General features: G+C 41.2%; 2 protein-coding genes across 3 annotated transcripts in view; one reads left to right on the forward strand and one right to left on the reverse strand.

The window, feature by feature from the left end:
- Positions 1-1,660: 1,660 nt before the first annotated feature.
- Positions 1,661-11,740, forward strand: trap1 (TNF receptor-associated protein 1). The gene is made up of 18 exons (XM_059561183.1): positions 1,661-1,822; positions 2,208-2,378; positions 2,592-2,674; positions 3,085-3,225; positions 4,260-4,331; positions 4,412-4,572; positions 5,141-5,250; positions 5,330-5,403; positions 5,484-5,639; positions 5,753-5,873; positions 5,952-6,021; positions 6,097-6,244; positions 6,324-6,509; positions 9,217-9,355; positions 9,563-9,648; positions 10,376-10,521; positions 11,039-11,111; positions 11,191-11,740. Exons 1-18 carry the CDS (start codon positions 1,702-1,704, stop codon positions 11,290-11,292), a joined length of 2,160 nt encoding a protein of 719 aa, XP_059417166.1. The 5' UTR covers positions 1,661-1,701; the 3' UTR covers positions 11,293-11,740.
- A 2,474-nt stretch (positions 11,741-14,214) lies between these two features.
- Positions 14,215-21,586, reverse strand: part of crebbpb (CREB binding protein b) — a 49,827-nt gene continuing 42,455 nt past the window's right edge. The window contains exons 20-31 of one of the 2 annotated variants that reach the window (XM_059561199.1): positions 20,664-20,744; positions 20,486-20,542; positions 20,270-20,347; positions 20,115-20,182; positions 19,884-20,034; positions 19,584-19,730; positions 19,377-19,490; positions 18,674-18,839; positions 18,387-18,554; positions 18,145-18,306; positions 17,759-18,040; positions 14,215-17,465 (exon numbers count right to left, since the gene is read on the reverse strand). In XM_059561199.1, the coding sequence (XP_059417182.1) occupies positions 15,201-17,465; positions 17,759-18,040; positions 18,145-18,306; positions 18,387-18,554; positions 18,674-18,839; positions 19,377-19,490; positions 19,584-19,730; positions 19,884-20,034; positions 20,115-20,182; positions 20,270-20,347; positions 20,486-20,542; positions 20,664-20,744 (3,739 nt within the window). In that variant the 3' untranslated portion in view covers positions 14,215-15,200. Of the gene's footprint in view, positions 17,466-17,758; positions 18,041-18,144; positions 18,307-18,386; positions 18,555-18,673; positions 18,840-19,376; positions 19,491-19,583; positions 19,731-19,883; positions 20,035-20,114; positions 20,183-20,269; positions 20,348-20,485; positions 20,543-20,663; positions 20,775-21,586 lie in introns of both variants that reach the window. The other variant, XM_059561193.1, reaches the window with a different exon arrangement.

Consider the following 21,586-nt stretch of genomic DNA (forward strand, 5'->3'; position numbering starts at 1 on the left):
ACACACACACAAAGAAAACAAGTAGATAGAATAGAACTATATAGAATATAGAAAGCAGGTGTTTTTTTACTGAAAATGAATAGTTAGAAAACGTATAGAGAAAGCAAGTAGAGGGCTTATTGCTGAATGAATCAGCATCTCAAACTGACTGATAAAAAGCCTCTTTATTAAAGGGTTAGTTCACCCAATAATCCAAATTATGTTATTAATAACTCACCCTCATGTCGTTCTGAGGGAATGAGAGCTCTCGGACTAAATCTAAAATATCTTAAACTGTGTTCTGAAGATGAACTGAGGTCTCACGGGTTTGGAACGACATGAGGGTGAGATATTAATGACATCATTTTGATTATTGGGTGAACTAACCCTTTAACACAGTGACTTACCGACACCTAGTGGCGATTTTACTCTCATAAGTATCAAAGTAGGCTTATCATTTCATTTTGTCAGTACATATTTCTGTGATAAAAATGTTGTATTAAACATTAATCTCATTTCATTATAAAGTTGCTATGTAAAAGCATGTATAGCCATCTGATCAGCATTAAACTTTAAATAGGCCTATATTTAAAAGCGACTTCTTGAACTTCAGACGCAGTATCTATCTCTGAAGGCTTGATTAATACTGATTTAATTTGTTACAGCCATATTACATGAATTGTAATTTAACATTAACATTTAATAATTTAACATTAAGGATGACATACATATTTAGGCCTAATATATTCCCTCTGAGTTCAAACAAATCTCCCGGAGTAATTAATGCACTCAAACAGTACACTGACTGAACTGCGGTGAAGAGGGAACTGAAGATGAACACCGAGCCGAGCCAGATAACGAACAAAAGACTGACTCGTTCTCGAGTCAAGAACCGGTCTCACGGGTTTGGAACGACATGAGGGTGTTATTAATTACATAATTTTGATTATTGGGTGAACTAACCCTTTAAATGGGTTTAATGATCTACTTAAAATTTCCACCACACAAAAACAAGTGGTTAGCGTCATCTTTGATTTTTCTTATATCGTGTCTATATCTTGTGATTGTACATAACTATGCATGTGAACCGTAAATAAATCGTGTTCTTCACCTCCTCAATGATAGCCTGCAGTATTCTAATGTTTCAGATGTGCTCTGCTTTAACACTGGGTTTAGTTATAGGACTAAAACATACATATTTGACTGAAACTTGTGTGTATATATATCATATCTGTTTGCTTGAACTTTTACTTTAAAATGTTTTTACCGTTGCCAATATTATTTCCAATATCTAGACAGATGCTACCAAAGGCACCTTCAGCATCCAGGTACATTCACATACAACACATTCTTCAAGACTACGAGGGGCTCAAGAACAGAACCATGCATTAGAATCAGATTAAACACCTGATTTGTTTGTATTTGCTTTGTCAATTTAATAATAAAAAAAGAATCAGATTAAACAGCTGTAAAAGCTACTTTTCTCAGGCTATGACATATTCCGTTACGCATCACTTTATTTAAAGACCAATACCCTTTAAAGGGGTCAAGATATGTTTTTTTTTCTCCAAAAGCCGATCGAGAAATTGCATTTAAACATTTTACACAGGCATGTATCTAACCGCACGCAGACGTCATCAGTTAGCGTCTACAGGGTCCTTTGACTCACCATACGCTTGTCACGCCGTAGTTTCTATAGGTCAAACTACAGCAGCAGCAGAAATGATCCGATCATTAGGTTTACTCAAATACTCACTAAATGTCTCTCAGAGGTATCATGTCAGGCTGTTGTCATCCAGCAGAGGAGTCGGGAAGAAAATAGTCCCCGCGACTTTCACTGGAGGTAAATTACACGTTTAATGTGTTTAACATGGATTAGCCGTTTAATAAGAAGATCAGGGAATCAGACCAGCAGCGTGATTAAATATTATAAAAGGGGGCGAATGATTCTGATCAGACAAACACAGGCTGTTCCTTTAAAAAAGTGTTTTTGTCTCATTGACAAAATAAACAGGTTTTGTACTGAATAAGTCTATATCGCTCAACTGGACATGTTCAGTAATGTTATCAATTTGTGTAAATAATCTCCATATTCACCCAAGTATGCAGATGTGAAAAACTGTTGAGCATAGACTAACAGTAACCATTATCAAATCCAGAGCCCTGTATATGGTTAATAAGACTTCAGTGCTGTTTAATTCTGATGATTCTGACACTTTCTTCAATAGTTGACACTAATGGCAGACAGCAGCCTCCTCCCAGCACATCTGTCCGGCTCTGGAGCTCCAGTTGTGCTGCTGGGGTCAGTGTGGCTCATCGCAGATACAGCACACAGCAGACCGAGAGCGCCGAGGAGGAGACGCTCCACACCATCATCAGTGACACCGAGAACGTTCAAGGTACACCGACGCTTGGGATCTGAGAGATTCAGTTCATTACTTTTTATATTTGATAAGAAATGAACGCTTCTATTCATCAACAATGCATTCTTACGATCCCAAACATTTGAATGGTAAAGATTCAGAGACTTAAGTTATAGTTTATTATTCCACATACCGTAGCTTATGGAAATGATAAGAATGTTTAAACTCTTGTTTCTTTGTTGAAATAAGGATCCTACTCCAAACACGAGTTTCAAGCAGAGACGAAGAAACTGCTGGATATTGTGGCCAGATCGCTGTATTCTGAGAAAGAGGTGAGAAATTAAACGGAAAACAGATGCAATGCGGTCCTGTTTGATCAATCCTATATCAGCATTCAAGACTGTGTTGTGATTAACAAATACATTTTTTTCAGGCTGATTATTTGATTTCATCTGATTTTTCATCATAAAGTTGTATTATGTACACATCTGCAATATATTGGCCACCCTTTGCATATTTTATTAGCTCGATATGGATAAATGTCATAATTTTGCACTAATAATAAATAAAGCTTTCATTTCAAGGATTGGATTCTGATTTACAACTAGAAACCCATCCGAGAAATATCTTTATAATAATATAATACATGCATGAACAGAAGAAATATCATAGAAATACATGACTCAGACTGTAACTTCCAGTAGACTCAGTGATTTTCTGACACACACTTCTGCTGTGTTAGGTGTTCATCAGAGAGCTGATCTCAAACGGCAGTGATGCTCTTGAGAAGCTGAGGCACAAGATGATCACAGCAGGAGGAGAAACAGCCCCCATGGAGATCCACCTGCAGACAGACGCAGCCACAGGCACCTTCACCATCCAGGTACCTCCATCACCACACACACTCATGTATTAGAATCAGATCAAACAGCTGTTAGTGAGGCTTTTTTTCAAGATGCATCATGTCCCATTACACATAACTTTATTTAAATAGTCTTGAGACCAACTGCGTTCTAAGAGAAGAAGATAAAGAACAGCTTTTCTATTTTTCTAGTTTGCATAATTCCAAAGCTATTTTCAATTTATGAAATAAAACACACTTGACACTCTTTAGTCATGCAAACAATCAAGCACCTACATATCTTTCTATTGCATGTTTTTTTTTCATCTTGTAACAACAAACAGCGTTTTGAACCTTTAACACTTAACCGTGAACAAAACTCCTCCACCAGAAATGCCTCTGAGTGTCCACTGCAGTCTTAAATCAATGTGATCTGCAACAGAATCAGTCTGCAGCATGATCAGATCTTAATGTAGTGCTAGAATTGGTGCTTCATCTATTTTCATTTCTCACTTTAATCATAGCGTAGCATTTAGTTCAGTTGTGCTAGACCCTCACATCATGAGCCTACAGTCTTACTCATTAAAGCAGCTCAACCACTGTGACTTACACTATTGACATTACATGTTTATATCTTTTTATAAAATAGTATTTATTAAACATAATATATATTGTCATTTTACTACAAATATTATCGGAAATATGAATTTAAAGCACTAATTTTTTAATTTTTAACTTGCATTACAATATGTTTTAATACATTACGCACAATAAATAAAATGTATATGATAAATAATGTATTTACATTACACATTATAAATATAAACTTTTTAATGTTATTTTAAATTAATTAGCCTGTAATATAAATTAATAACTGAAAATGCATTTAAAGTACTAATTTGTGCATAGTTTATATTCATCTGAATTCAACAGTATGTACTTAATAAAAAAGAAAGTAATTAAAAAATCTAATATTTGCATATTTTAAACTTTAGTTAGTTTTCCACTGTAGTGACGGAGCACTTCAGTCTCTGTGTAGAATGTCTTGATGAACATCTTTCTGCTGTGATGTGTAGGACACGGGTGTTGGGATGAACCGAGAGGAGCTGGTGGCTAATCTGGGCACCATCGCTCGTTCTGGATCAAAGGTGAGCTCTTCACTGAACTCTTCCGTTCCTCATTCTGACAGTGCCTTTATTTCATGGTCCTGTTGTTCTTCCTTCATCAGGCTTTTCTGGACGCTCTTCAGAATCAAGCGGAGGCCAGCAGCTCCATCATCGGTCAGTTCGGTGTGGGCTTTTACTCCTCCTTCATGGTGGCTGATAAAGTGGACGTTTATTCTCAGTCAGCAGAACCAGGCGCTCCTGGATACAAGTGGTCCTCAGACGGGTGAGAGATGGATTTAAGAACAGTTTTAGGATTAAAAGGATGTGCTTTTTTATTAGGGCTCCTTGATTATGCCAGAAGTCATAATGGTCCATATCATAATCATGATTATTTAAACATGATCCGGAGTGGGCAATATGACACAATAACTAATACTAGGCTAACTAATGCAAGTTAAAAAAGCCCTTTAACAATTATTGAAGCATTAAGAAATAACAAATAATAGGGCAAATACAGCAGAAAAAAACGACTGCATGTTACATCAGTAACAATAAATGATTTGACTGATCTTGACATTAAGTTTGGGGTGAAAAGTGCACTGCTTTAAAGAAAAACAATAGGTGGCTTTATAGTTTTATGTCAATGATTGGGTTTTCTTGATCCTTGGAAGCAGAGTTTGAAATCAAGACTAAAATTACCATCAGCATTCAAATTAACTGGACATCTCAGCCAGCTTTTGTGGCTATTAGACTGTCTTTAGGCATCGAACATTAAGACACAGCCAACATTTGAATGAAATGAATCAGAGTTTTATGTTTTACTCACTGAGTTTTGTGTGTCTACTCTGCAGCTCTGGAGTGTTTGAGATCGCAGAAGCTTCGGGTGTGCGTCAGGGAACCAAGATCGTGCTTCACCTTAAAGACGACTGCAAAGAGTTTTCATCAGAAGACCGAGTCAAAGGTGTGCAGCGCTCCAAACCAGAAAAACACTGACATAAAACATGAGATGCTCACTGACGTGACCGTGGTCTGTTTTTCAGAGGTCGTGACTAAGTACAGTAACTTTGTCAGTTTTCCCATCTTCCTGAACGGACGGCGGTTAAACACCCTGCAGGTAGAGTGTGTGAATGACCTTTGACCTCCCCGTGGCTCTGAGGATCAGCCCTGAGCTGGTTTCTCTCTCTCTTTCTGCAGGCGCTGTGGATGATGGAGCCCAAAGACATCAGCGAGTGGCAGCACGAGGAGTTTTATCGCTATGTGGCTCAAGCTCATGATAAACCCCGCTACACACTGCACTACCGCGCAGACGCCCCGCTCAACATCCGCAGCATCTTCTACGTGCCAGAGATGGTGAGCGTCAGACGATGCATAGAAAAAAAACAAATGTTATTTGAAATGATTTACATGACTACATGAATGCACAGCTGACTGCGTTATCGTTGTATGTAAATGTGTGTGAGCAGAAACCCTCCATGTTCGACGTGAGTCGTGAGCTGGGAACCAGTGTGGCTCTGTACAGCAGGAAGGTTCTGATCCAGACCAAAGCCACAGACATCCTGCCCAAGTGGCTGCGCTTCCTACGAGGTCAGATGAGCGTCCAGATGTTTAAGTGAAACCAGCTTTAAATGCATTATTAGATTAATAAACAACGAAAATTTGCAGGTGTTGTGGACAGTGAAGATATTCCTCTGAACCTCAGCAGAGAGCTGCTACAGGAAAGTGCTCTGATCAGGTACAAACCAGCCTGAAATGAGACATTATTCCTTTTGTGTCGTGCAGATAAGAGCAACAGACTCTTTTCTTTCAGGAAACTGCGGGATGTTTTACAGCAGCGGGTCATTCGGTTCCTGTTGGACCAGAGCAAGAAGGATCCGGAGAAATACGCTCGCTTCTTTGAAGACTACGGGCTGTTCATGCGCGAGGGCATCGTCACCACAGCGGAGCAGAGCGTCAAGGTGCGAGAGGACTCTGTTTAGCCTTTAATCGCTCTGTTTCTCTCTGAGTGTGTTTAAACGGATGATTATGTCGTCACAGGAAGACATCGCTAAGCTGCTGCGCTTCGAGTCTTCAGCGCTTCCTGCGGGACAGCAGACCAGCCTGATGGAGTACGCCTCTCGGATGAAGGCCGGAACGAGGAACATTTACTATCTGTGTGCACCGAATCGCTACCTGGCCGAGCACTCGCCATACTTTGAGGCCATGAAGCAGAAAGATATGGAGGTGAGACTAGAGACAGTCAGGTCACACGCGAATCTACAAGTTGATCCAAAGGCTGATACAGTGCATTGCAGATTTGCTGCAAACAACTGCTAATTGATTAGTATGTATGTTCACTCCTGTTTTGGAAGCATAATTGTACATTATTCACTGACAAGGCTGTCGATAGATCCTGAGATGAACACAAGGAGGCGCCAACGCTGCTGTTTATCTCAAAATAGCCAGAAATATTGGTCAGCAGCTAATGGAAGGATAAAGATGCACTGATTAAATCATATCATATCAATCATATCAAAGTTGCTTTCTCAAGGTCTCAATTTTTCGTTTTAAGAAAATGGATTCAAATGTGCATAATTGTAAATGTTTAAACAACTACATGTCATTGAATCATAATATAAAAATGTACAGTTAATAATATAATAGTATTATACGTTTAAAGCTGCAGTCGGTAACTTTTGACGCTCTATCGGTTGTTAAACAGAACTGCTTGCGTGTTGCGGAAGGACATTGTAGCCAGAGCTACACACAAAAAAAAAGTTATGGACCGCAGCTCTGATTGGTTGTTTCTTACCGCTCCCGGTAAAGAAACAACCAATCAGAGCTGCGGTCCGTAACTTTTTTTTTGTGTTCAAAGTATACAAAATGTATATAATAAGCAAGTACACCATGAATCCATTTTCCAAACCGTGTTTTTAGCCTGTCCTGAATCACTAGGGTACATCTATAATAAGTGTTTATATTCAGACAATTTTAGATTGCTTCAGGGGTACCGCGGCGGAGTAACCCGGTACCTTTGTGATTCTTCATAGACATAAACAGAGAGAAGTAGCTCTGGCTACAATGTCCTTCCGCAACACGCAAGCAGTTCTGTTTATTAACCGCTAGAGCGTCAAAAGTTACCGACTGCAGCTTTAATAATACCGTATTTTTTGGACTATAAGTCGCACCTGAGTATAAGTCGCATCAGTCCAAAAATACGTCATGATGAGGAAGAAAACATATATAAGTTGCCCTCTCGCGGCTGTAGACGGTAATGTTTTCTCTTGGTTCATTTCTCTTGGTTCATTTGGTTTCATTATTTTTATTTAATGCTTATTATTTGCTATTGATTTATTCTATTTATCATTCTGTATTTATATTTCAATATTTATCAAATGATACTAGTTTGGTCCTATGTTTGATTGGTTAAATATTTACAGTTAAAGGGTTAGTTCACCCAATAATCTAAATTATGTTATTAATATCTCACCCTCATGTCGTTCCAAACCAGTAAGACCTCCATTCATCTTCTGAACACAGTTTAAGATATTTTAGATTTAGTCCTAGAGCTCTCAGTCCCTCCATTGAAACTGTGTGTATGGTATACTGTCCATGTCCAGAAAGGTAAGAAAAACATCATCAAAGTAGTCCATGTGACATCAGAGGGTCAGACAATTCATCATTGTCTTCTCTGCCATGTCTGTTGTGAGCAAGTTCAAAACACAACAGTGTAGTGATATCTGGTTTGCGAACGAATCACTCGATGTGACCAGATCTTTTTGAACCAGTTCACCAAATCGAACTGAATCGTTTAAAATGGTTCGTGTCTCCAATAAGCATTAATCCACAAATGACTTAAGCTGTTAACTTTTTTAATGTGGCTGACACTCCCTCTGAGTTAAAACAAACCAATATCCCGGAGTAATTTATTTACTCAAACAGTACACTGACTGAACTGCTGTGAAGAGAGAACTGAAGATGAACACCGAGCCGAGCCAGATAACAAATGAAAGACTGACTCGTTCACGAGTCAAGAACCGGTTGCATCAGTACTTCTTTCAGACAGTTTGATTCAATGAACTGGTTGAAGAAAACGGTTCACCGGTTCTTTTGCGCTCGACGTAATGGCGTCATTTGCGATGACTGCCCTTGATTCAAGCCCTCGGTTTACCTGCGCTCATAACATTAGCACAGAATCAGTTCAGAATCAATCACCAAAAGAATCAGTTTGGTTCAGACGCCCTGTGTGTCTGTCTGCTTCACGCTGAATCACACATGCGCAGTATCATCAGCTCCTCGGTTCTCGAATCGGACGCGTCTGACAGAAACGGTTCTTGACTCGTGAACGAGTCATTATCTGGCTCGGCTCGGTGTTCATCTTCAGTTCTCTCTTCATAGCAGCTTAAGTCATTTGTGGATTAATGCTTATTGGAGATAATGCTTATCGTTTCAAATGATTCAGTTTGATTTGTGAACTGGTTAAAAAAGATGCGGTTACATCAAACGATTCATTCGCGAACCGGATATGACAAACTGCTTTTTGAACTCTCTCACAACAGACACGGAAGAGAAGACAATGCTGAATAAAGTCGTAGTTTTTGCTATTTTTGGACCAAAATGTATTTTCGATGCTTCAAAAAATTCTAACTGACCCTCTGATGTCACATGGACTACTTTGAAGATGTTTTTCTTACCTTTCTGGACATGGACAGTAGACCGTACACACAGCTTCAATGGAGGGACTGAGAGCTCTCGGACTAAATCTAAAATATCTTAAACTGTGTTCTGAAGATAAACGGAGATCTTACTGGTTTGGAACGACATGAGGGTGAGATATTAATGACATAATTTTGATTTTTGGGTGAACTAACCCTTTAAGCTCAAGGATTTCTTGAGGAAAGTCATTTTGATCGCAGCACGACCACAGATAAAGATGTGTGTGTTCCTGCAGGTCTTGTTCTGCTTTGAACAGTTCGATGAGCTCACGCTGCTTCACCTCCGAGAGTTCGACAGGAAGAAGCTCATCTCAGCCGAGACCGACATTGTTGTAGATCATTACAAAGAGGAGAAATTTGTAGACAGCAAACCAGGTAAGAGTCAACACATTCACCATTTTCTGTCATTTTCTGAGACGTTTCAACTAAAGAGTGATTCTGGAGCTCTTGAATTGATGAATTCATGTCCTTGATTCTTCACCTTCTTTTGTAAACAATGTTAATGTGAATTAAGCATTTAGACAAATAAATGATAGGCCAATTACCTGAAAACTCCTAAGATGCTGTGATTGTGTTGTGCAGCATCAGAGCGGCTGACGGATCAGCAGGCAGAAGATCTGATGGCCTGGATGAGGAACGCCCTCGGACAGAGAGTCACCACCATCAAGGTGATCACACGCACATGCAGAAACAAAATGACATTCTCATTCATTGCTTCTACTCACATAAAAAAACTTCACTGATTGTGTAGCAAAGGTAACTTTTAGTAAACATCAGTCAAAAGGCAACTACATTTTCAAAATTTGCATGTACATACTATGTAAATATGAAGTGTTTATTAATTAATTGCAATTAGTTCCAGTATACATGTAAAAATACATACATACATCCGAAATGCAGTTGTGCAGTAACATTCATTTTAATTGTATATATATTTTTTCAGTTGTATACTTTTAATATTAGTGGTGTCTGATTTTTACCTCACAAATCCCTTTTTTCTTACATAAAATAATCCAAATTAATATTTAATGTCTATTTGTATCATTTATTAAATTAACATGCATTAATTTAATTTATATACATTTTGCAATCATGCATTTCATTTGCATACAAATTGAAACAAATTTACTTTTTTTTTTTTTTTTTTTATAAGTTTGTCATTTCTCTATAATAGGATTTTCATCTCTTGTCAGGATTGGATTTGTTTGGTAATCAGCCTTTGATCACTCTTTGTATTATGATGATGATCGACATGGGGTTTAATTGTAAACACTGAACCATTTACATCGTTTTGCAAATTCAAACAGTGATTTTTACTCTCAAATGTGTGGAAACCTGACAACAGTGTTTATCTTTATTATTATTATTATTATTAATTTACCAATGTTTCTGTAGGTGACGCCGCGTCTGGACACACACCCCGCTATGATCACGGTGCTGGAGATGGGTGCCGCGCGACACTTCCTGCGCACACAGCAGCTCGCCCGCAGCTCAGAGGAGAGAGCGCAGATCCTGCAGCCCACGCTGGAGATCAACGCTGGGTACGAGACGCTGAACACAAATGATCAATCAGACAGTTTGCATGAAGAAAAGAACAGTCCAGTGTCTCCAGAATAATGTCCTTACAGTGAGGAGATGCAGATGAACACAGTGTTCAGGTCATCCAAGATGCAGATGAGTTTGTTTCTTCATCAGAACAGATTTGGAGAAATGTAGCATTGCATCACTTGCTCACCAATGGATCCTCTGCAGTAAATGGGTGCCAGCAGAATGATGAAAACATCACAATAATACACACCACTCAGTTACAGTCTTGAAGAGAAAAGTTGCATGTTTGTAAGAAAACAAAGGCGTTTTGACTTAAAACATTGCTTCTGGCCAAAATACACTTCCATAATCCTTAAAAACGCTTCCTATAAACATGCAGCTTTTTGCTTCACAGAATGTTAATTGATGGACTGGGGTCATGTGGATTATTGTGATGTTTTGGACTAATCTAGAGCATATTTGCATTGTAGAAAGGCTGTGGTTTGTGTAACATCAAGCGTTTGTTTGCAGACATGATCTGATCAAGAAGCTTCACGCACTGAAGGACTCAAACCCTGAGCTGGCACAGCTTCTTCTCGAGCAGGTAAAGAAACCGTTTCCTGCGCTCTCTCATCTCAATACTGTTTCTAATTAAAAACTAAATGCTATTTTTTATGTACCAGATTTATGACAACGCCATGATCACCGCTGGCCTGAACGAAGACCCTCGTCCGATGATCTCACGACTGAATCAGCTCCTCACTCAAGCTCTGGAGAAACACTGACACCTGCGCTGGAGTTAGGCCTGATAGACTTGTTTTGCCTTCATTAGAGCCATGCATCGATGCACAAAGGGGACGTCCCGTGCAGAAGAGGTCATCATCGCACACTAAACACAAACAAACCTTGTTTATACGAAGACTTCAGAATCTTTGTGCAGGTGTGACATTGTAGGTTTGGTAGGAGTCATGTTTTAATAAGACGATTGTCACATTGGTCAAAACATTTCAGCAGATTGTGTTTCAGAATTAACCTGAAAAGATGCGAGAGATTTTGGCATAGTAAGAAGATGATTCCACTGAAACGTGTTGAATATTGCTGTGTTTTGTACGTTTTCGCTCTAAAACTATTCACATTTCAGTCCACTGATTCTGTACTTAACCGGTCTTCAATATGTAAATTTCAATTAGCATGTGGAAAATATGAAATAAAACCAATATGAAGTGTCTCAAATGCTTTTCACCCATTTTAAATGTATTTCAATGACAAAACCTCTAATAAAACATTTCTATGTGTTAATGCTTTGATTTATTAAAAGGATAAAGCATAATTAAACCGTTCTCATAAATTCTACAATTTCATCAACCCAAAAGAAAATCCGTTCTGGCTGGATGTAATCATATCCAGCTCTTCGGAATGAAATGTGAATCCAGTGCGCTCAGAAACGAAGTGCGCCACGCGCTCCGCTGCAGTTGCGTCACTCAGACAGCAGGAGGCGCAGTGACCAATGAGCGCGTGCTGTGATGGAGGTAAAACAGCCAGTTACGCATTTACAGTACATCATGTGGATTACATCTTACTGTTAGGAATACGAAGTAAAAAAAACTCCTCAAATACTGTGTAGTCCGTGTAAACCTTACATTTTTAGGCAGTTTAGACAAAACTGATCAAATAACTCAAATAACATTTCTAATTTAAGACGTTTTATCATCATTGCCTTCAATGTTTTTTTTTTATGCTTGCGGCATGGCATGAATTTTGAAACGTGATATTCTAGGAAATCGTTAATTTAATCTGAGCTCATAAATGATGCGATTACAAAAGAATAAACGAAATAAATCACTTCAGATGGAGCCAATTAGGATGTCAAAACTGGCTAGTTTCTTTTATAAACCAAATGTTGTACTTCTAATAAAAAAAAGCTGTGTGCATGCAACAATTCAAAAGGCCATCGTCTAAAAAACAGCTACTTTGGGTCGTTCACACAGAATGTGTTCTTGCGTTTATAAAAACACAGCAGCGATGATGAATGAAGAGTGCAGGGACTCGGACACGTTTTAAACCTGTTTAGAAACGCTGTTTTAAAATGTGCTGTAACTGTGAGAGCATGCTCATGTTTACGCAGAAAACAATAGAACGTTGCGCGATCGAACGCGAAACGCGTTCTGTGTGATGAATCTGAACATCTGTTAAATGCTTCCATCGTGGGTAGCATATCTCGCAGGACAACTCACTAAAATGATGAAAAAATAGTGTGTAGGCACAGATTAAATCATAAAATTCATTAATAGCCAAAAGTGAACCGTTTCACCGTTTGTGTCGAGCCCTTTGTATCGTTCCGGAACACACAACGAGAGCGAGGTCACGTACACACCGCAAACTTCCAGGAGAGGGACACATGCATTTAAAAACGGCATTTACATCCAAAAGACATACAGGGGTCACTTTAAGATCATTTACGAAGCAATAGCTGGAATGTTTGACTTCTCACAGCTGTTATCTACACAGAACTGAGCGTCAGATGATGGGGTTTGACCAAAACGACATCAGAAGCCCAGGTCCCGACATAAACATGCTTTCGAAAATCAGAACCTATTGAAACATGTCATAATTATGAGAACCAAATTCACAATTATAATACAAGTCGTCAAAATTGCAGCACACCAAGTAATATTGGATGCCTTATATATATATGTTTTTATGTTAAACTGACTTTCCAACGATTATCAGTAAAGTTACTAATTAGTAAAAACAGCCAGAGGCAGAGGCTCTTGAATTTAAACGCACCGTTTTCTGTGCAGTTTCCACAAGACAAATAGATTTTCGAATAAGTGAAGACATGTAGGCTACTTCAGTTTCTGGTAGTGTGCAGAAAAGTGATGGTCAGTGCATTTAACAAGCCACGTACACAATATGTGGGTTTAATGAAAAATTGCAAGTGTAATTCCTCTAAATCGGATTAAGCACTCAGCAGGAGAAACAACCATATTTAGTTTTTGAGCTGTAGTTGTTTGTGCTTGTTAGTCGTCTCTTGCTCAGGATCGCTCATAGCGGGGTTTCTCTCTCCAGTGCGCGTGGAGCTTGCAATAGAGCACTTGCAGTTTCACAAAAAACACACAACTATAAACATGCAAAATTTTGACAAACATTTACTCTTTTTTTTTTTTTTGGCTAAATTGCTAATCATTAAGCACCACACTTCCAATCATTGGTCGAAACGAGATTGATTACCTGCAGTCCAAGATTTAGAGCAGACTCATGCAAAAGAAGAAGAAAAAAGATGCACCTCCTATAAATTCAATCACATCCAAACCTAAAACGAAACATGCAGTGTGCTCAGAAATGGTGAACTGCAAAACAGGGGCTCTGAACTGCAGTGGCACCTTTCAGGCACCAGAAGGTGCAGTGAAGCCAGTGGTGAGCACACACTCCAATCTCAGGCTGAAGATGGATAGTTGAACTTCTGTTGCACATTTGATAATTGCATTTCAAATGTAATGTTCTGGTACATTCAACTTCTCCATTAGATAAAGTGAATCCGAAATGAAAAAGAAAGAAAAATCATACACTGCCCTTTCTAGATCAAAGAACGAACTGTGAAATTATTTTAAGATTTATGTGAAAACAGTCAGGTGTTAGTTTAAAACCCATGCATATTACCTCAAATCAGAATTGTGAAAAAAACGCAAACCAAGTCACCACAATGGTCGTGTCTGTTGCACACAGTTTATTTAACAATATGGTATATAAGTACGAAACAAGTTCTTAACCAGTTTATACAGCGATCTCAATCTTTTTTTCCTTTTATTTACAGTATGTCATCAAGCTGCATGATTTACATTAAAGAATCGTTCACCTTCAATTCAAGTTTCATGAGGAGAAAAACATAAGAGGTTGACTGAAGAACTCTTTGAACAAATCAGCAGTCAGAAGAAGCTCCGGCCTCATACGCGAGGTGGAGGGGACATCATTGATGTTTCAGAGATCAAACGAGAAAAACAGGAACATCTTCCTACATCTTAAGAGACAACTACTGAATCCAGGCCAATAAATTAACGCATTTGGGCACCTTGAAAAATAAGAGCAACTTTCACAATTTGCTCGCATGTTCGTGTGTGCGCAGTAGCCAAGCTCCTTTCTGTACAAATGAATACAGGTCCTCTGTACAAACTCCACAGTTTGGAGAGAAAAAGGCGGTGCGTTCCTTTTCCAAACCTGGTTAATGTGAATACGTATCAGACAGGAATGAGGATTGCTCCTGATCCTAATTCCACACAGAGTATCTTACAGTCCCTTAACACGCACACACACGCCCAAAAAAAAGAAAAAGAAAACGCATTTCAGTTTGCAAACATACAAAACGAAAGTCTTCAATAATAAAATCAAATATTTTGCCTTGAGATATTCCATTTAAAAAGTCAATAAGCTCAAAGTAACCCCCTCCCCGAAAAACAAAACAAAACAACGAAAACAATTAAAAATGTAATTTGTAGAACTGGACTGCATATCGGCCGGTCCAACAACCCTGCCACAAAAATACCCTTTGTGATTCTGCTCTTTACACAGTAATTTCAATCCCTCTAACTGGGAAGAAAAAGCAGTCCATTGGTTGTGTAAACCTATTACAGTTTATTTTGTCTAATTTCCTGTGTAGAAAACACACCTCTGTCCTCAAAAAGAACGTCTCTTAATGCTACAATCCCTCGACAAACTTCTCTAACGTGTCTCCCGATGTGTCCCCAACCATACTCATGTCGTTGGGGTGCCCTCCACGGTTTGGCGTGTTCAGCTGCGGAAGCATTGCACTCTGTTCGGGTGTGCACAGGTGAGCCTGGTCCATGTGGCCTGGCATGGGTCCCGCCAGGCTGGGGTGGGACACGCCGGAGTGCAGGGGCGAGGGCTGGGGCTGCATGCGCGGGGATGGGCTGGAATGTGGCGGCTGTTGGGACGGGGGGCGGGGTGATTGCACGGGTGCAGGTGACCTCACTTGGTTGCCCAGTGCATTGGCCATAGCCTGTCCGGGTAAGTGAGCTCCCTGTGGCTGTCCTGCAAGCATGTGGGGTTGGGGACTCATGGAAGCGGCCTGAGCCGGCGATCCCATTTGCTGCTTTAGCATCTGTTGCTGCTGCTGCTGTTGTTGTTGCTGCTGCTGCTGCTGAAGCATGCGCTGTTGCAGCATGTTTTGCTGGGCATCCATGCTCATTCCAGGCTGGCCCATCTGACCCATGGGCGGCATCTGACCCATGGGCCCAGCGCCTCCCTGCATGGCCATCTGCTGCTGCATGCGGATTTGCGAGTAACTGGGCGCACCTTGAGGTTGCGGAAATCTCCCTTGTGCTGGAGGCATCACTCCCTGTTGTTGTTGTTGCTGCTGTTGCTGCTGCTGCATGCGCATTAGTTGCCGGCGGAACAGCTGCTGGTTTCCGTTGTGTGCAGCGTTCATCATTTGTCCCTGGGGTCCGAGGGCAGCCACGGCTTGGGTTGCAGCTGGCTGGGGCTGCTGCGGCGGCATGACGGCTCTCTGCACGGGGCCAGTTTGCATCGCAGCCATGTTCTGCATTCCCGGCTGACCTGCGAGCATGGCCTGCGGGTTCTGCTGCTGCGGTTGGCTGGCTTGGTACTTTGCCGTCCGCTGTTTGATAAACGCCGCCATGAGATGTGGGTTCGATTTGAGAATGTTGAGCACCTGCTGCTGCTGCTGAGGGGAACTTGGTGATTTTAATGTGCGCAGCAGGTCCTGCAGCGCTCCTGGAGCAATGCTGCTGGCCACCCCTCTTTGCTGCATGCCTTGTTGTTGCGGGGCCTGTGGTTGTGCCTGCTGGGGAGGCATGACGGCCTGCATCTGCCGAGGCTGCTGCTGCTGTTGCTGCTGCATCATGGCGCGCTGCATCATTTGCGCCTGTTGAGGCGTCTGCACTACCTGAGACTGCTGCGGGGCCATGGCCATTTGCTGTGGTGGCACTTGCTGCGGCAGAGGTGCCTGCGGATTCTGCATGGACCCTTGCATCCCAGTTGGCCACTGGCCAGGCTGCATGTTCTGAACCATCTGAGGGCCACGAGGGGCCATCATCTGCATGGGAGTCATCATGCGAGGCTGGTTCATCTGCATGCCATTCACACTCATCCTGTAGCCTTGCTGCTGCTGCTGCTGTTGTTGTTGTTGTTGCTGCTGCTGAACTTTGGTCATCATCTCTATTTGTTTTGCAACCTTCAAAGCCTGCTGCTGCTGCGGAGAGGGCTGCGGCTGCTGTTGAGGCTGCATGGGCAGGGGAGACTGCTGCTGGGGCAGAGGAGAGGACTGCGGGCCTGACTTACCCTGCGACCCGGGCGTAGATGGTTGGTTGGGGAATGGTTGCGCCATTGCAGCCACATTCTGATGCGTCTGCTGGGGCTGGTTGGCTAATGCCTGCGAGGTCTGAGGCGTATTAGGCTGCTGTAGCTGCTGAGAGTTGGGCGTCCCCGGACCTCCTGAGGTAGTTGGGGAGGGCAGACTGGGCGGAATTCCTCTGCCCTGCATGAGTGCCATGCGCCGGCGCATCATCTGCGCCTGCTGCAGCCGCTGCTGAATCTGCTGCTGCCGCAGCTTGTGCTTGATGTTGAGACAGAAGGGCACGGGGCACTTGTTTTCCTGGCAGTGCTTGGCATGGTAGCAGCACAACGCAATGAGTTGCTTGCAAACGGGGCAGCCTCCGTTGGTCTTGCGCTTGCAGCCCTTGGTGTGTTGCACCACTCTCTTCATCTTCTGACAAGATGGCAGAGAGCAGTTGGCATTGCGGCACTGGCAGGCATGCACCAGCGACTGGATGCAGCGTTGGATGCTGAGGCGTCGACTCTCCTGTGGGCTCTTGTTGGCTTCACCGCCCTGGTTGTTGCTGTCATCGTCCAGGCCCAAACCCCACTTCACCATTTGGTGCTCATGGCCCTTGGCGTTGTAGCAGTTAATACATAGATCAAAGTCCTGAAAGAAATCAGATTTCAGATATTTCAGATATTTTTTGGGATAATCATATCAATCACATCATATGTTAATTTACTGCTGCATATCTGGAGATTGGTGATGTATTTACAGGTGGAGACACAGCTGTCAAGGAAGGTTTGCTCCTTGAGAGGTTTAAACCTACAACCTACTAGTTTAAACCTTAGATCTTGATAAATTGGCGATAAAACAGTAGCAATATCAGTTTTTAAAAAACAAACAATGGGAGCAAACGAAGGCAAGAGACTTGACTGCTGCCCAAAGAGAAGACTGACCTCGCAAACGGTGCAATGCCAGCGTGTCTCTACGTGGTGCTTGCATTCGTTGCAAGTGTACACAAATCTGTCTTGGCCCTGATTGTGTAGCTCCACCAGCATGCACATACTGCTCCATTTGCAGCGGCGTAGGGAACTGAACTCCCAGTGTTTGTCCCTGGCCAGTGTCAGGAAGGCATCACGGCCATCCATCAGATCGCAGGTCAGCATCGGGTCTGGATCCATTATTGGAGGCAAGCTATTGATCAGTGGACCAGCATGCAGGTGGATCACGAAGAAGACCTGGAATTTAAGAAACGAGAGGGTTTCCGGTCAGCACTTGGCACATTTAGAGCAAAACAAATGGTATTCAGGTAAAAAACAAAACATTTAATGAGTCAGATGACCTCTTTGTGCTTCTCCATTGTTGCATATAGCTTCTGGGACAGATCATTAGCTACATTCGGCATCCCAGGCTTCTTTTTGCTTGCGCGGCTCACACTGCTCTTATTTTTGTTGGTCTTTTTATTGTTCTTCTTTTTGGCGTTCTTGCTGTCAGCTTGGGTTCCCTGTGGTAAAGGAAGACATTTATCAAATGGCTACAGACTACACTAAATACTCGTTCACAGCATTTGGCTCTCTGACTGACCTCGGTTATCTCAGAGGAGGTTGTATTCTCCTCCTTCTTCCTCTCCTCCTCCTCTTGCTCCAGCTCCTTGATGCTTTCCTCCAAAACATTGGGCCAAAAATCACCCTCAAAATAGGGCAGCTCATAGGCACTTGTAAGCCGGTCCTCGGTGGCCTGCTTAAATATGTCCTGCACAACACAATTGAGTCATTTTTTGAGTCATATGTGTGCCAGTGTGATGTTAACCTGTTGTCAATGAAAACTAACAGACCGCAAATCCCTCAAAGACAAATTCAGCATTGGCATACCTTGTAGTCATGGAGGATTCTTTCTGCAAAGGCTTTGTCCAGCATTTTGCGGTACCACTCCTGCAGTCTTTTAGGCTTGGGAATCTTCTGATCAGGAGGGTGACAGTGGAAGATGTAGTCATCGCCTTCACTAGGTGGGCAGGCCCAGATATGACCAGTCACATAGCTGTAGGTGGGAAAAACCAAATCCATTAGTGCATAACCCTACCAACGCCATGGACCTTTTTCACATTTCCAAGTTTCTCATCAGTGGAAATCATCATAGTTGGGTTAATTCAACAGTACTATTAATATATTATTCGCATTCCCATTTGCTCAAATAGCAAAAGAACTCCACCTTCATGACTTTCAAAAAAAAAAAGAAAAAATTGGGATAAAAATGAGAGACTGATAAAGACAAATTTACCAATAAAAAAAAAAAAAAGTAAAATATAAAACACTTGAGGATTTACGATGCTGATGACCGTTAAACGCACCATCACAGTCTTGTGAAAAGGGTCCATTAGATCACAAAAGCAAGTGTTAATGGTTAAGTGAAAAATAAGGATATAAGTTTCCTAATTTGGTTTTTGGTTAGGCAAATAACTTATGAATGGCTTATTTATAGTGGACTTGTCATTTAAAGCTGTGATTGGAGAAAGCAAGTGTTTTAAGACCAAATACAATTACACATACTATAGTTCAAATTCAAGGTGGTACTTACCCTAGTTTCTTAACATACTCCAAATAACCAATGAGTATTTCATGGTAAACTGCAGTTCTTAGCAATCGAGGCTTGAAGAAGTGAATACTGTCAAGATATGATATGTATACCCGTCTGGAAAGAGGAGTAAAATGACAATTGGTCAATACAGCCTGTTCAAGATGAAATTTGTTACTTTTTTTCCATTGATCTGTATTTGCATGGTACCTGGTGTTAGGAAAGGGACATTCAGATCCATATTCCTGGACGTGCATGCCGAAGAAACACACATCCACTCCGTCAATCTCCTCAAATGCAAAAAGTGCTTTGGTTCTGTAGGGAAAGCTTTCTACCATCTCTCCTGAGTCAACAAACCTGCAAAGAAATGATGTGATGCAAAATCAGCTTGTACATGCCAGATTTTGTCAACATGAATTCAAAATTGAACCATTTTACTTCTAAATACATTTTGAAATGACTTCAATAGAATAACTTTACTCGATTCATATTCATTCTCTGTGATGTTACCTAGATTTCATCCCAGGTTTGACCTCCACGGTCTTATCAGAGCTGGCGACCACCCGCACAAACACCTCTCCGGCCTCAGGGTGATTCTGCCTCTTCAAGTACTTGTTCACTCGGTCCTCGATGTATGAGCCCAGTCTCGTGCACTGTAGCCCTGCTCAGAAAAACACAGAGGGTTACTTCACTCTGAAAGACACAGAGAGGCAAGCAAGAAGACGCTTCGCAAGCACTCACTTTTAGCAGAAAACTTGTTTTCCTTTCTTGTTTTCCCTGACTTCTTCAGGCAGTTGTCACAGATGAAACTGTAATAGGAAGGAGACACAAACAAAGCAGCTGTAGGATCATGTCATGCTAAACTCTTCAGGAGAACAGCGAGATAAAACACTTACCCTGATGGCCAAATGACGTCATAATGTAGTACACAGATCTGATGCATCTTCCGGCCACAGTCTTTACATTCAACAAAGCTGTTAGACAGAAAGTGTTGTTAAAACCTATTTTGATAAGAGTGGATATTTTGTCACACTTTCAAAGTATTTGCATACATATTCATTGGTATACATACTATTCGAATAAATATTACAAGCATTAAAATGACAACTTACGGCTCAGGGTCCAACATGTCATTTTTCTTCTTCTCAAACTGCTCCTTTGATATCATACTGCGGAAACACATACAAGATAAATTCTACCTTCATACATGCACAACTCAGTTTTGAGTGTAAACACTGTAATTTAACCAAGAAAAACCTCAATGCCTTCTGGGTGGCAGAAGATACTTACGTCTGCGGCTGTGCAGGGTCGTCTCCCAGGGTGACACTGTCGCCCTGAATCTCGTTGAAGCACTTCTCGCAGAAGTGATACCTGTCGGCAACAAGGCCATATTTGGGTGAACTGGAGCCAGCACACAAGAGCACAGGCAAACCGGCACACGGAGAGCAGCACAGCACAAGAGCGCAGAACGCAGGGTCGGACAGAGATTGACACACAGCAAACAGGCCAAGGCAGAGCACAGGTTAGCATTCAAACTCACAAATGAGCGTTAAATCAAAGAAAATGATGGATAGCTACAGGATGGTATGTCCTTTCATGCACTAGAAAGTAACCACATGCCTTTTCTGATTGATTTTCGGAACAAATTAAAGGCATGAAACAGAAACTAAGACAATGTGATGAAATGAGAAACATGCACTAATGCCAGTTATGGAAAAGGTGAAGCACTTGAGCTCTTCCAGGCACATAATTTCTGTAATAACTTAATTAAGGCTGGGGGATTTGTGGGAAAACATTTAATTGCGATTTGTTTTCGGATTAAAAATACAATTAAAAATGAATTCTGCAGGGCTACACAATACTAAAAAATGGTAATTATAGATTAAAATGACTGTAAAATACCTGTAATTTACTACTATTACTGTTACTAAAGAAAATTCTAAATTTGCTAAACAAATTAAATATTTCTATTGTGATATTTTAAAATTATTTAATAAAGTAATAAGTAATAAATAAAGTAATAACAAGAAAAGCTTCACTCTGAAGCAAACTGAGAGATTCAAAAACCCATAACGATTGACCCACAAAGTATTAACACTGTACCCTAGAGCAAGACACTTAACCTTTGAACTTGCTTTTATGACTCCGTTTATAAAGTGCAAACAACATGGAGTCAACTGAGCGCTAAACGTCCCATGCCTGATCTCAGTGCA

Source organism: Carassius carassius, chromosome 1 (genome assembly GCF_963082965.1).
Source record: "Carassius carassius chromosome 1, fCarCar2.1, whole genome shotgun sequence".
Classification (NCBI taxonomy): domain Eukaryota; kingdom Metazoa; phylum Chordata; class Actinopteri; order Cypriniformes; family Cyprinidae; genus Carassius; species Carassius carassius.